The sequence below is a fragment of the Epinephelus moara genome, chromosome 9 (genome assembly GCF_006386435.1).
Source record: "Epinephelus moara isolate mb chromosome 9, YSFRI_EMoa_1.0, whole genome shotgun sequence".
NCBI classification, from domain to species: domain Eukaryota; kingdom Metazoa; phylum Chordata; class Actinopteri; order Perciformes; family Serranidae; genus Epinephelus; species Epinephelus moara.
This window is the reverse complement of record NC_065514.1, coordinates 38,050,634-38,066,811: the sequence shown is the minus strand read 5'-3', so window position 1 is coordinate 38,066,811 and position 16,178 is coordinate 38,050,634. Positions and strand designations below refer to the sequence as shown.

The following is a 16,178-nucleotide window of genomic DNA, read 5'->3' as shown; positions in this document are numbered from 1 at the left end:
TAACGATATGAGGCGGTCTTTGTGGAAAAAAAATTTGTTTAGTGGACTAACTTTGCACTTGAAGGTATGCCTGTTCACTTACGTTTAAACAGGTCCGACGCTACTATGCGCCCCGGCTGTATCTAGGCTAACAGCTAACATGCTAACTATTATTTCTATGTCACTAGTCACTTGAAACAAATTTAGAACGATAGGAGACGGGTTGAAATAAACCGAAATTTCCCTTTAATATCGCCTGTATCTGCCCGTTGCTGCAAATGGCAATTGCGAGTGGCTCATTAGCAATAGCAAAGAGGAGTGGGCTCAAAGGACAGCCCTGTAGGGTCCCATGGTGTAAGTCAAAATATTTAGAGTAATGATTATTAGTTAGTACAGAGGCAGAAGGACATTTATACAACAATTTAATCCAAGACGGGAAAATGGGGCAAAAACCACATTTTTCGAGTGTCATGAAAAGATAACTCGATTCTACTCCGTCGAACGCTTTTTCAGCATCCATGGAACAAGGCATTCTGACTCAGTATCTTTGGGGGAATATAGGATGTTGAACAACCGCACAATATTATAAAATGAATGGCGTCCTTTTATAAATCCTGTTAGATCAGGCGATATAACAGAGGGGAGAGCAAGTTCCAAACTTTGGGCCAGGACTTTGGCAAGGATCTTTACATCTGTATTTAGTAGTGATATTGGTCTGTAAGAAGCACAGTGTAATGGGTCTTTATCCTTTTTCAGCAGCAAGGAGATACAGGCTTGATTAAATGAGGGAGGGCGTGCACCAGAGTCAAAGGAGTTGGTGAACACTGAACATAAAAAGGGAGCCATCTGCGGCACGGGATTTACCGCACTGCATCGATGATATTGCACACAGTGCATATTTAAATGTGCAGCTGAATTTTCTAGCCAGGCCTCTTGGTAACTCTAAGCTGTTTTGTTGCAGACAAGTAGCCCAACCTGTTTCAAAGCAGCAGTATGATATGTGATCCTAAAACTAAAATGACCTTGATGTGGAGAATGGGTTGCTCTGGAGACCTCTTCCAGCTGTTGGTTGTGTGGCTGTGGTGTTCACTCTGAGATAATAGTGCATAATTGGCCATTGATGATTGTACTCATGGAAGCCTCTGATGGCCACATTCGCCCCTAATAGCAGACTAGTCTGAGGAGGTGTGTAAGGCGATGAATCAAGCTCTAACCCGAGCAACAATACAAATACAACTTACTGGGCCTCAAGCTTACCTCTGGGGTGGGGAAGCTGACAGTTTGGTCCATATTGTGTCATACGGATTACTGTTAATTTATTATGCTGATCTGTTCTGTACGACATCTATTGCACGTCTGTCCGTCCTGGAAGAGGGATCCCTCCTCAGTTGCTCTTCCTGAGGTTTCTACCCTTTTTTTTCCCTGTTAAAGGGTTTTTTTTGGGGGAGTTTTTCCTTATTCGCTGCGAGGGTCATAAAGACAGAGGAATGTCGTATGCTGTAAAGCCCTGTGAGGCAAATTGTGATTTGTGATATTGGGCTTTATAAATAAAATTGATTGATTGATTGATTGATATTAATGCTTCACCAGTGACCGGCTGCTGAAAGTTACTGAATCAGTATGAATATTACTTGTATAAAAATTAGGCTTCGAATAACATCAATTACACTTGTTTCACGGCACTGGTGGATTACAGCACCCAGCATACCAATACAAAACCACTCTATCCTGTAAAAACAATATTGATAACTTGGATTAAATTTTATAGTACCACTTTTGATTCTTTCGATAAGTGGACTCTTAAGGACTAATGAAATATAATGTATAACTTACTGGGTAATCTAGGAATGGACACATATTCTGACTTTATGACAGAAGGTAGTCACCACTTGCTTTTCCGTCATGCTGGTAAATCTGAATGAATTCGGGTCTTCTTTGGTGCTGATGGTTTCAGTAAAATGAAATGAACTGAGCTAACAATATGTAGCATCTCCATATTGATATTGATATTAAAGTTTTAACATTTATATTGGTATGTGCAATCTAAACAGCTAACTAACGTTAACTCAAGGGGGTAACCAACAACTTGGTTTTACACATCCAAAGAACTTTTATAAAAAATGAAGTGCTTGACAATCAGACCAGATGCCTAATGGGAGAGGCCTTTATTTGTCAAAATGTTTAGCTACACCAGGCTAGTAAAAGACAGGGTGTTAAATTGGGAAAAGGCTTCTAATTGTAAGTTGTTAAAAGTTTCATGGTAGGTATACTCAATATAAGAAAAGTAAATCTATACTGTCAGTGTAATTTTCACAACAGTTAACTTTTACTAACATCATTACCTTTTGTTTCCAGGTGGAGCTTATTACTTGATTTCAAGGAGTCTGGGCCCAGAGTTTGGAGGTTCCATTGGTCTGATCTTTGCATTTGCCAATGCAGTGGCTGTAGCTATGTATGTGGTGGGCTTTGCTGAAACTGTTGTGGAACTTCTTGAAGTAAGTCTCTTTGTGTCTGATGGTGCTTTCAGACAGTTGATTATTACTACTGCATCTCTTGTCTTGTTGTTGCCTTTTCAGCACTTAAGCTCTCCTGGCTACATCGCACTACACCTGAGCTTTCCCAAGCCCAACAGACAGCTTTCTGCTGTTGACTGAGAGAGAGAATGGGTAGCAATGGGACACCTTTTTTAAGCAAGTTTAGCCAAGTGAACTAATACCAACACGGTTTATTATCCATCCATCCAACCATCCATCCATTAGCTATGCTCGGATATACTTTAGAGGGTCACAGGACAGAAACACTGTCCAGGGAAACACAAAGAGGGAGTTCTTTGGTAGTTGGAAAATACTAATTTCATTTGATGATTTCTGACAACTGGAACCTTATATTATCTTCAGATAAACATTGGAATAGGGTTGCAGCTATGTACTGGTTTCAAGGTATACCTTGATATAAAAGCTGACAATTATCATACCGTGTACATTTTCTTATATACACTATTGAAAAAAAAATGTAACTGGACATTCAATCTCCCCTTTAGCTTAGTTATTTTCCAAGGGGAAACTTGGAAAGTTCCATTAACAAAATGCTTTCAAGTTTCAGTTACAGTAATAAAACATTTGTTCAACCAAAAATAACCTCATTTTTTTTCATTTCTTCAAGGGTCATTAATACCATAAATTCTGTAATACCATGAAGCCACAATATTTTCTGAGACAGTTATCGTAACGTGAAAATCTCATGCCCTACTTTGGAATGTATTTTTGTACAAATGGAGGGCTGTGAATTTTTTTTTTTTACCTTTGAAAGGCCAGTATGAACATTAAGAATAATTACAGCTAACATAATGTGTTTCAGTCTTCATATCAGACTTTTTTTTAAGACGGACTCAAAAAAATGTGAACCCAACCTATAAGGCCATTTGTCCAAATAGCGTGTTTCTATGGCAGAAAAGCAGTGACAGAGTGCTGAGGAGTGCCTCATCCTAGTGCGCCATTTAAAAAGCCATTTTAGCATGCTCCTTCCACCACCATAAAACCTCAAAAGGATCCTCCTTGGGTGTCTTGAACTCGATGTAGACTGCCACCTCATCCTAGGGCTGCAGCGTTTCATGGGTGGAGTCCCCCATGTTAGTGACCAATGTGACGACGGGGTCAAAGGTTCCACTTGTGTCATTGACTTTCAAAATAAAAGGAATTGCGACTCGATAATACAGTAGTAATTTAGATGTCAAAATATTACACATATACTGCACATCATTTTCATTTGTTTTATTCTGAAAAATAAAAAATCTATTTTTGTTCTTACCCGCTGCCTGCCCTCATGCAGTTCATTTTTACCTGTTCCTGTACCCGTCAGTTTATATAAATACCTTTTGTTATCTGTTTGACAGCTTTTTACGGGTTATCCGGACTCTGACGTCAGAGAGTCCAGTCTGAAGAGCGAGATTTTCAACTATAAGCGCCAGGAGGGGCTGCACAAAAAGTCAGAGCTCTCTGAGGAAGATGCTGGGTGCGGTGCTTTTTGTCTAGGTAGTCGCATGTGGCTGTTTACGGTAGAGTTGGGCGGTATCCAAATTTTGTTACCGTTAAACCTTCCCCACATTTTCCCGGGGTATATGGTAATACCGTGTCTAATTAAAAATCACTTTGAAGGGCTCAAGCAGAAAATAACAACAAAACATGCACAACATTAACTACTTTTATTAATAAATATTTAAAAAAGTGCAAATGCAGCAGTCAACCAAACAGAATAAAATAACAACAAATTGTCTGTGGGCTACAGTCCACTTCTAGTACAGTAATCGACACAAATCATTAAATTAAAACACAGCCCTATAGCATCCAATACTTATAGGCTTATCAAATAATAAAAATTAACAATAGATAACAATGGCAGTAACAAAAATGTGTGCTATACAGCGTATCCTGAGACCGTGACGGGCACTGTCCGATGGTTTATTTTTAGAATCAAAATAAATTAAAAGCACAACTCTACAGCATCCAGTACTAGGGCTTATCAAATAAGAAAAACAGTTCAATACATAACAAGGCATAACCGAAAATGGGCATATATAATCCTATCCTGAGAACGCAACGGGATTGGTTTATTTTTAGAGCCTACCTTTAATTTGAAAAGTTCACTTTCTCCAAGTCCGAACTGTTTCGTCCAGGCTACTCCTCATTGAAAGTGAAATAAAAGCAAAGTATAATGATAACTATAGCAGCATCCTATGCTTCAAAACCATTCAAGGTTTTTCGCCAGAAAAACCAGCATATATACTTTTTCCGGCTGGAGCAGGGCACGTAGTGGATTGAGAACTTTGGCCGCGGTGCCGGGTGGTTCGGGTTGCGCTTCTCCCTCCTTCACTCTGATGGCCACTGGTCCTGCTGCTGCTGCTGCTGCTGCTGCTGCTTGCAGAAGTTGTGAAGTTATTTGGGACCAACTCGCTTGATGCACGCTTTCCATCTTTTCTTCTCTTTCTCACGTCCGAGCTGTCATGTGACGACGTCAAATCCAAAAACTTTATCAAATGTCATCTCCCGACAACAGTTAAGGACTGGTCAAGTCAGAATGACCACAGTATGTTTGCTTGCTGTGGCAGGTGCTCCATCCCTGTTGAGCCGCCTGATTTCGTCCTCACGGTGTGCCAGCGTTGGACGGTGGGACGCTGCTGCTGCTCGCTGCTCGCTGCTTGTGCCCCGCCTTTTCATCATTACTACAAATGCAACTGTAGCCAGTATCTCACTATCACTATTGTCATTAATATTTTAAGAAGCTTCAAATTATATTCAGCCACAAAATAAATTAGAAATGGAAATTAGAACTGGTTGGATTTTTAGAATGTTGCAGAGCATTACATTGTAGATGCCTGTCTCAATCTTTGGACTGAACTTGGCTTTACTGTCTCACCATCAGTATTTAGTCCAACTTAATGTCATTGCTCTGTAGAGCTCTTTTCAGACAAGTATTCCTGTTTTAACCCTAAAGACCTGGGTTTAAACAGGAAAGCTTCAGCATTTTGAATTTTAATTGAAATTTCATTTGTGAGCACACCATCATTGAACTTTTGCCTAAACTATTATTTTGAGTATTTTGTAATAATAGTTAAAAGACCAGATCAAAGATCAAAGAACTACAGTGTTTGCACTTAAGGAATTGGCAGTTTATTGTTATACTATTAAACAACTCTTATGTATTGTCTCTCAGGGTGTGGATGCCGTTATGACAGATGAAATCAATGATATACGAATCATCGGGACCATCACAGTAATCCTTCTCCTGGGCATCTCTGTGGCGGGAATGGAATGGGAGGCCAAGGTACAAACAGGGTCCATCTCTGATACACTGACAGCTAACATCAACTGCGTAGAAGCTAGACGTGCTCAAGTCTAAGCCCTAATGAAAATTCCCACAGCAGATGTTAAGAAAACTCTATCACACTCAGACACACACTATGACTGATTCATCCATAGATTTAAGAGATCCATTGTGCCTAATGAATCGCTCAATTTGCCTATCTGTAGGCCCAGATATTTTTGCTCGTGGTCCTCATCACAGCCATCATCAACTACTTCATCGGAACTTTCATTCCTGTCAAGTCGAAGGAATCTGTGGGCTTCTTTGGCTATGACGGTGAGACCACAAACTGATTTGTCAAGGGAAACTTTTGAGGCCTGTAGGCTGTTAGCTCCAGCAGTGTTGGTACTGAAGGTTTTATCAGTTGATGTTTTGGTGTTTGAAACTCTATTTCTAGGTTCAATCATGTGGGAAAACATGGGTCCTGACTTCAGAGGCGAGACGTTCTTCTCTGTCTTTGCCATCTTCTTCCCTGCAGCCACTGGTATTCTGGCCGGAGCTAATATTTCAGGAGACCTCGCTGTAAGTTACCTGTGATTATTAGCAAAACTGCCTTGGTAAAGAGTGGGTACATCTCAAGGGGTTTATCTTGGTGTAACAGATTTGACTAAAGCTGTCAAACCATCATCTGTGTAGATTCTTCTGCACAGGTGAATGTGAGTGGCATTCATTTATGTGCTTTGTTGGAAATAGTGAAATAAATAAGCGTGACTAAGTGAATGAGCTGATGACCTTTAGTGTGGCAAGCAGAGGATTGATGACATCATCTAAAAGCACTTTACTGCTAAGGATTCAAAGGTTTGTGATGGAAAGATAGATTGCTTGTTATCTTGTTTGTTGCAGGACCCTCAGCTGGCCATTCCTAGAGGAACCCTGCTGGCCATTTTGATCACAGGGATAGTCTACCTGGGTGTTGCTGTCTCAACAGGTGCAGTAGTGCCCACTACATGTGATATTCTCTGTAGCTTTAAGAATCTGCAATTTCTTAAGAGGGTGTTTATGTGTTTCCTTGTTCCACACCAGGCTCCTGCATTGTGAGAGATGCCAGTGGAAATGCAAGTGACACAGTTAGTTCTCAATTCATGATGAACTGTACTGATGCTTCCTGCAAATTTGGCTATGATTTTTCTTCGTGTAAGAGTGAAAAAGGCAGCTGCCGCTATGGACTCCAGAATGACTTCCAGGTATGAAGCAGCTCTTGCAGAAGATGAGGTCTGAAGTATATCAGGAGACTGACGTTAAAATGTCGGGGTTGGTTGATGGGTGCAAAAGTCAATGTTTTCATCTGCATTTAATGTTTGGTTCAGGTGATGAGCGTGGTTTCTGGTTTTGGGCCCATCATCACTGCTGGAATCTTCTCTGCCACTCTGTCCTCAGCTCTTGCCTCTTTAGTCAGTGCACCCAAAGTTTTTCAGGTAAGAACTGACCTATACTGCATCAAGGTATCTAACAAATTGCACTAATAACAAGTGAGCTTTGCCCATTTAATTAGAGATTTGGATTGTAATCAATGTTGTAGTTTTCGATTATGAACAACTAAAAGTCTGAAGTTGGCATGATGTTTTCTGATTCTACAGGCTTTATGTAAGGACAACATCTACCCAGGCTTGGGCATGTTCGCTAAAGGCTACGGCAAGAACAACGAGCCCCTCCGAGGCTACATCCTCACCTTTGGTATTGCTCTGGCTTTCATCCTTATCGGTACGGATGTGCACACTACTCATCTGTACTCTGACATTTAACCATTGTTATTAAATGACACCACAATAAGCACTACTTAAACACCACTGAAAAACTAGAGGCTGCAAAATTTACTGAAAAAATATGAAAAAAGCAGTAACACTTTATTTCACGTTACTCTAATGTCAATCATTTCCAAGAAGTTTCCTGGAAAGAACAATGTAATTTGGTATTAATTATTGAGAAAATAAAGACAGTGTTGAGTTGATGCATTTACAAATAATGTAAAAATTTTTGAGTTCCCAATAATGACATTAGTATTTACTTTGGTTTCAGTGGAGAAATTATTTCAGAACAATTGTTTTTAGCCTATAATTTATACCAAAAGACAGTTTGCATGCCTCCACGCTGGCGATAGCAGTGGCTGGAGGCATCATGTTTTTGGGTTGTACGTCTATACGTCTGTCCTGTCCTTGTGAATGCAATATGTCAAGAACGCCTTGAGGGAATTTCTTTAAATTTGGCACAAAGTTTAACTTGAATTCAGTGATGGACTGATTAGACTTTAGTGGTCAAGGGTCAAAGGTTAAGGTCGCCATGACCTTGCATCCATCTCATTCTTGTGAACGCAATATCTCAAGAATAGCTAGAGGGAATTTCTTCAAATTTGGCACAAATGTCCACTTGGGCTCAAAGATGCACTGATTAGATTTTGGTGGTAATAGGTCAAGGTCTGTGTGAATGCATCAGTCTTATTCTTATGAACATGATATCTCAACAATATCTTTCAATATCAGTGTGACCTTGCATCTGGTGAACACCTTAAGAGAGTTTCTTTAAATTTGACATAAACCTCCACTGGGACTGAATAATAAAGTGATTAGAATTTTGTGGTCAAAGGTCAAGGTCAGTATGACAGCAGAAAATATATTTTTGTCAATAACTTAAAAATGAATATGCTAATTATGACAAAACGTCACACAAATGTCTAATAGGATCAAATAAGAAGTGATGACATTTTATATCCATTTTATATCCAATGTCAGCTTCTCTGTGACATCATAATGTTGATTACACTTTTCTGGCCATTTATCAACATCATATCTCAGGAGCACATGGGGAAATATTTGTTTGGGTACTGAACTACTGACACTTATCTTGAAACTGTGCTGATTGTATAGCTCTTCTGTGCTGCTGGGGGGGAAATGGGTGCACAGACATGATTGTAAACTGTAAGAGAAACTTGGGCTAGTGAAAAGGTCTGTGTACCAGAATTATAAGGAGTGAATATCTTCACCAAATTTGATGCCAATGTTTTGGATTTTTGCACTGGACCAAAGTGTTGGATGGTGTAAGGAATGCACTGGCTGGCTAGTTACACTGAGTTCTTGATGCCAGCGTTGAGTCAAATTAGAGGCCTTTTTTGTTGCTGTTCCTTAAAGGACTAGAGGTCATGAAGTTTGAGTTTTGGCCCTTTCTGAGTTGACTGATTTCTTTCTGATGTTTTCCTCTTGCAGCTGAGTTGAACATCATTGCCCCCATCATCTCCAACTTTTTCTTGGCATCCTATGCCTTGATCAACTTTTCTGTATTCCATGCCTCACTGGCAAACTCACCAGGTAAGATCAAAAAAGAAGTAAAATGTGCTAATCCAGAAATGAAAGCTGCAGAAGAACTCATCGTAAGAGACAAGTCTTGTCTCTTGATTGTAGAAACGAGCGGCTTATCAGCTGTGATGGCAGAGTCACCAGTCATATGGTACTTAACAATGATGGTGATGGGAAATGAGGGGTTTTCAAGGGATTACTTTGATGCACTCTACAGTTCAGGGCATGTTTAGCTGCTCTAAGAGCTTAGAAATAATACTTTACAGCTCATGAGGCTAGTCCTATCCTAGAATGGCCGTTGTGAAGCTAGCAGAAAATCTGAGTTAGAATTACTGTGTATTTTCAAAGTGTACTGCAGAAGCAGTCAGATGATCATTTACATGACTTGCCATTTTTTCAATAGGATAATTGATCAACATGGCTGTTAATGTGCCAGTGTAAGCTAAGTGACAAATTTTCAACTGTTGTGCCATTGGCCAGTTGTTGAATGATCTATAAAAATGACTACAAAAGCGCAAGATTTCCTGCTAATAGGCACTGTATGTGAAATGCAGATATAATATGATTTTTTTTTAGATGAATGTATTTTTAATAACCAAAACAATCACAATTGTTTGATTTATGTTGTTACTGACATATTTGGCCTGAATATTTGAAATGGTTTCAATGCTCATTTTCATTTTCAGTTTACTCAGTCAGCCTCTAAGTCAGCTTCTAACCAAGAAAAGGAAAGAAAATTCGTTGTCGCTGTTGTCGTCGTCAATGTCATATTTTAGTTTTGTTCTATTTATGTTTTATGACAATTTGAATGGTATTTTATTATATTTTATTTTATTTAACCTTAATTTAGCCAGAAAAACCTCTTTAGATCAAAAACCTCTTTTTCCTGAGTGTCCTGACCAAGACAGGCAGCAAGAGAAGTTACAGACAGACAACAGAAATACAAATTAATAAATGTATAGCTCTAAAACAAGCAATATAAAACACAAAAAGTGATTACTTCAAAGAAAAGCCAAAAAGTATTTTAATATATGCTATAAGTAAGCCTCAATCTTCCCCATGGTATCGAAAATGGAATCGACTGTGGACTGGTATAGACTATCAATATTTTTCAAGGTATTGTATTGAAGTTAGAAAATCCAATGACAATAAGAGTCCCTATTTCATTATTACTACTATTATTATTATTATCACTAATCAGGGTCCAAAATTAACTCCCACCAAGTGCCAAATTCAGCAGGATTTTCCGTTTGGTGGGTAAATCTCTGAAGGTTGCCTGCCACACTGATGGGTAAATGTTTGTACCAAAATAGTCATGTAATAAAAAACTATGCTGAGAGTTTTTCTTCAGTAAAAAATGTGCTTTGCTAGTGGATTTATTTATCCACCGGTCCCATTGGCCAGTGAGTCAAAAGGCTAATTTCAGACACTAAATGTTATATTATCATAAAATGATAAGAAATCTCACCCAGCCTCCCTCCAACCCAGCCCCTCTTCTTCAATCACTCAGTCACTATATTGTTGCTTTGAAATATTGTTCTACGTAAGTGTGTGGGTCACTGTTACTGCCACACTGTTGCATCAGATGAGTCATTTGATATGATTGGTTTGGTCATGATTAGATGTAGCAGTGGTGTTAAATTGATATAGAGTGTATCTTTCAGTGTTGTTTTGTTGGTTATTCAATGATGAACGCATCACAGCAGTTTACCATGACGATAGAGAAGCATGAATTATCTGTGGATTTACACTGAGGAGAGGGACTGATTTCTGCTCACATACAACTACACAGAAATATCAGAATGTATCAGAATCTTTTTTCAGAGCTGATGTTGTACAGAGTACCCTTTATATTTGCTATTATTTGCCGCTTTTTCCACAAACATTACTCTGTCTTTTTAGTAGCGAAAAAAATAATGTACAAAGTTTTGAGGTTATGTTAGCAGGCTTCTCATTTTTAGCCAGCGCTGACTGTCACTCCAGCAATTGAAAGGTTCAGCTTTGTTTCCATCAGTCATTTAATGAATGACTATTGGGTTAATGTGCTCACTGCAAGCCAGTATCACCAAGGATCATTTGTAAGTAATAAATAGCATGAGACTGTAATAGCACTCTGCGATCATTAATGGACTGTGTGTTTTTGACCAGCAAGTGATGAGTCGCCTCAATTGCAATAGTCTAGCTGGTTGCATTACATCTACTTCAGGAGTCAGCATCTCCCAGCTCAACTTCTTTAAGACTATCACCATCATGAATCAGGGCCTGCAGTATTTGGTTTAAGTAGCTGCTGAAAGGAAAGGTGTAAAAGTTAGCAGGCCAAAGCTAAGCTTCATTTTCTGAATTTGCATCAGGCGGAATATAAATAGCAGTAGCAAGAACACTGGTGAATTCTCTGGGCAGATAATTTGGCCGGGATCTTAAGACTAAAATTTCAACATAAGGGAAAAAATGTCCATCAACTTTTTCTAGTACCAAGCATCATTGATGTAAACAGAGTTCACCTCCCCTCATCCCGTGGAAAGTCCTTCACTCAGTTGGCACCCAAAACCAGGATGCCATGATGGTCAGGTCTCTGCCAAGATGTGGGCACAGCAGTCTCTGGTCTCCCAAATCCTATTTCATGGGTAGTGGAACAGCCCTAGGTCAAACTGGGCCAGTCAAGCTTTTATCCCAGCTCTTGTCCGTCTCTTCCTGGGATGGTTACTAGATGGTGTTATGTCTGGCTGGTCTGACTGAGTGGTTGGAAGATGTGGGTGGTGACCATCTAAAGACCCTGCCACCAAGCCAACAGTTGGCCATCGGTCAGTGTTGGGTCATTGGTAAGCGCCTGTCGTCGTGGTCGGTATGATGTGTCCCACACCGTCGTCCCTTGTTGGACCCCGTCGGCCCCGACGCCAGAGCCAGTGCTGGTTGGCCATCAGCTGTAGTATTTGTGGTGTGTTCATGTGCAACATTTGCCCGCGACACAGACGTCATGAGGCGACACAACAGTTGGATTTTATTGCCGCTAGTTCTCTCAAGTTTGTCTGGGCCTTAAAGGTCCACTACAACTAATCCAATCCCTGCACCTGCTACTCCAATGTCAGTGAGTGCATCTTTGTCATAGGCCATCCGTGCTCCAGAAACAAATGTGAAAAGAAAACAACAAAAAATAAAATGTGGTGAAGTCATGGGAGGCACTGGCTACCCAATCTGCATGCGCCTAGATTTAGATGAGGTATTATAAATATTGACATATTTTGTAATTTGGGTAAACTTGCCTTTAGACAGTAAACAATAGCTGAATGAAATGCATATCTAGTAGTCGAACTTTTTTGTATTGAGTTCTTTGCTTTTTTCCCCCACAATACCATAGCTCTTGCCGAACTCCAGGTACAGATTCTCTATGTGCTTCTAATTCCTCCAAGCAGGTCATATGATTACAAGGACTTAAATGGTACATGACTAAATTAAAGAGAAGCAGTAAAACAGGCATTGATTTTACTGTCTCTGCAACCATAAACTGTTCCTGCTTCATTCGGTGTCCTGGCCTGGGACACATAAAAGCCCTGCATGGGGCTGTGAGGAACAGCACCATCAATGTACCCTTTATGTCCTATGGTTTGTTTTAGACTCTGTCATCGTGTAACCACACACAGTCTGAATGTTTCCCATCACTAAAATCCTACTAGTCTAGTTTCTGTGATACCCAGTCAACAAATCTGGTCTTTAATAGCTGGTACATAACCTTCTGATCTCCAGTCTAACAGGCTGCTAACTCCCATTCTTTAACCCAAGCACATGTCCAACTTCCACTGTAACTTTATTCACACTCTTTATTGGCAACATTTCCTAGTTGAAGACCATGTTGATAAAGAAAATGTTTCTGTTCATGGAGGATGACCACTGTGTCTCCTTCTTTTTAGTCTTTTGAATTGCAGGTCCAACTTAATTTGGTCCCATTTAAAGAGTCTGACAAATCTGACTTCTACTCAACCTTAAACATGAAGTGCATTTCCTCAGTTTACCATAATTAAACATTTTGCAAACAATATGATAAAGATAAAGTTTGTGACAGGCACTGTGAGTTAGTTTGATGATGTTAAATATCATCAGCCTTTCACTGCAATGTCTTGACCTGTTTTCACTCGTTGGTGGTGTAGGATGGCGCCCCAGCTTCAAATACTACAACATGTGGGTTTCTCTTGCTGGAGCTGTGCTGTGCTGTGTGGTGATGTTCGTCATCAACTGGTGGGCTGCTCTCCTTACCAACGTCATTGTTCTGGGTCTTTTCATCTATGTCAGCTACAAGAAGCCAGGTGAGTTACTGAGAATCATTTCTTGTTTCTAGCCACTGTTAACACCATTAACAGATTTCAGACATTAGTGCACCTCAGAATAATTTTAAAATGGTCTAATTACGAAAACATGATACAATAATGGTTTTAATATGACAACATATGATTATAAAAAAAATGATCAAATTAATTATTTCCCAAATTAAAATCCTAATTCAGTTATTTTGCTTCAGTAACCTGTAGGAATGGGAATCCCCAGAGGAGCCACGATACAATATTATCACAGTACTTAAGTAAGATACAGTGTTATTGCAATTTTAAATATTTTGCAATATGCTGACTATTTCACTGAAATACAGTCAGGTCCATAATTATTTGGACAATGATACAGTTGTCATCATTTTGGCTCTGTACACCATGAACTGTGTAGGAATTACAACCATTTCTTCACACAGTCCCCCAACTTTAAGGGCTCATAAGTATTTGGACAAACTAACATAATCATCAATTAAACAGTCAGTTTTAATACTTGGTTGCAAATCCTTTGCAGTCAGTGACTGCCTGAAGTGTTGGACACATAGACATCACCAGATGCTGGGTTTCTTCCCTGGTGATGCTCTGCCAGCCCTTTACTGCAGCCGTCTGCACTTCCTGCTTGTGTTTTGGGTGTTTTGCCCTCAGTTTTGGCTTCAGCAAGAGAAACGCATGCTCAATTGGATTCAGGTCAGATGATATGACTTGGCCATTGCAGAGCATTCCACTTCTTTGCCTTAAAAATGTCTTTGGTTGCTTTTGCAATATGCTTCAGGTCAATGTCCATCTGCACTGTGAAGCATCGTCCAATGAGTTTTGAAGCATTTAGTTGAATCTGAGCAGATAATGTAGCCCCAAACACTTCAGCTTTCATCCTGCTTTGCATCCTGCTACATTTTTGAAAAAAAGCCTTAAATCAAAGCTGAGAGTCTGCACTTTAAGCAGGTATTCATTGTTTCATTTAAAACCCATTGTGGTGGTGTACAGAGCCAAAATGATGACAACTGTATCATTGTCCAAATAATTATGGACCTGACTGTATATTGCAATTTATTACCCTTTTTTCAACTGTAAATTATGTCCCCAAAGGAAAGCTTTTATCTAATAAGTTTTCAGTCTGTTCATCTCACTTCACCCATTTTTTGAAAGCAGCAAAATGTATGTAGTGGACTGAAAAAGCAATTGATTATATTATTCTATTAGACTACCTAACGTTTAATTTGTATTTGTCATATTAATAATTTATGTAATAAATAATAATAAACAAATCCGTATGCCATTTTATACACACAATACTCCGTCTGAGTAAGCTAGGTTTAGTAAATCTATTATCCTGTCTTTGTACAAAACTATGCTAAATCTAAAAGGTATTGGAAAAGTTAAATGCTGTGGCTCATTGCTTTCACTTATTTAAGTTCAGTTTCCCAATTTGATCTCAACTGGGCCGGACCAGTAAAATTGTTGCATAATAACCCATAAATAATCACACTCCAAATTTTACCCTTTCTTTCAAGTACATTTCGAAGCCATTCATTTACAGAACAGACCAACAGCCTTAGATGTCTCAAGAAAAATAGTACAATTTCAACAATATGTCTCAGTTTTTCCACATTTCATCAGTCTACTGCTCACTGTCATTACACTTGCATTAGAGTTGCAATAGTATGAGGTTTTGGTTGAACAAATGTTTTATTACTATAATTGAAACTATTTTGTAACAAAAATATGTGTAAAAAAGTTTCCCCTTTGAAAATAGATAAAATAAATACTGACGTGCAAACTAGTACTCGAATACTGGCCCTTGGGCGGGATGTTTGACACCCCTTTTTAGGGCTGGGCGATATGGCCTAAAAAAAATCCGATTCACGATTTAAATCGTTTTTTTTTCCCCCTCCTAGTTAAAAAAAAAAAAAATTTGCGGCCTGGTAGCACATACCTGGGGTCCAAAACTTTCAGCATGTGAATAAACCCCAGCTTTTCCATGGTAGCCTATATATGGGCACCATATCTCTTGCAATATACATTGCGACTGCATCTGTGATCGCTTTCCACCGGACCCCTTTCTTATCATACAGCAGTAGGGCTGTCAAAATTGCTCAAAAATGACGTTCTAATATTCCTTCTAAAATAAGTCATAGGTTCGAACCATTCGATTTTTATTTTTCAGCTCCGTGGCCGGCTCTGGTCTATTTTCTGCGCGAGCCACGAGCGAATGTGTCAAGCCGGGTGACGGAGACAACAGCTGGGAGCAGAACCGCTTGTCGACGGCGTGGAGAAATGCGCGTCTGATGTGAACGGAGGTTCTCCGGCGCGCGAGAGAATTTCGGTGCGCTCCGCTTCGCAGGCAGTGTGGCCCTGGCGTTATGCAGTGCGTTCAGTGCAGCGGCCCAGGCCACCGCCCACTCGCAAAGAGGACAGCTGCAGTGGTGTTTTTTTTCTCCACAATCGAATATCAACTTTCACATGCGGAGGTCCTTTTTTTTTCAAATTCTAATTTTAATTCGAATTTAGAATATTCGTTGACAGCCCTATACAGCAGTGTTTCCCCTACCATCATATTGGATCACAACAGAAGTCATTTAAGGTTACCTTTCCTATAGAACAGGTCTATACCTTGTCCTTTTATTAAACAAACTAAATAGCCTTATGTTACAGGCTGAGCCTTATGTGTGTGTGTGTGTGTGTGTGTGTGTGGGGGTGTGTGTGTGTGTGTGTGTGTGTGTGTGTGTGTGTGTGTGTGTAG

The 16,178-nt window shown here is 39.6% G+C and overlaps 1 protein-coding gene across 1 annotated transcript in view; it reads left to right on the top strand.

Annotated features, from left to right (window-relative positions):
- Positions 1-16,178, top strand: part of slc12a2 (solute carrier family 12 member 2) — a 122,824-nt gene that overhangs the window by 60,042 nt on the left and 46,604 nt on the right. Inside the window, exons 5-14 of the mRNA XM_050052657.1 lie at positions 2,335-2,474; positions 5,689-5,799; positions 6,006-6,114; positions 6,236-6,360; positions 6,682-6,766; positions 6,862-7,022; positions 7,146-7,253; positions 7,416-7,539; positions 9,036-9,137; positions 13,268-13,423. Of these exons, the coding sequence (XP_049908614.1) occupies positions 2,335-2,474; positions 5,689-5,799; positions 6,006-6,114; positions 6,236-6,360; positions 6,682-6,766; positions 6,862-7,022; positions 7,146-7,253; positions 7,416-7,539; positions 9,036-9,137; positions 13,268-13,423 (1,221 nt within the window). The remainder of the gene's footprint in view (positions 1-2,334; positions 2,475-5,688; positions 5,800-6,005; positions 6,115-6,235; positions 6,361-6,681; positions 6,767-6,861; positions 7,023-7,145; positions 7,254-7,415; positions 7,540-9,035; positions 9,138-13,267; positions 13,424-16,178) is intronic.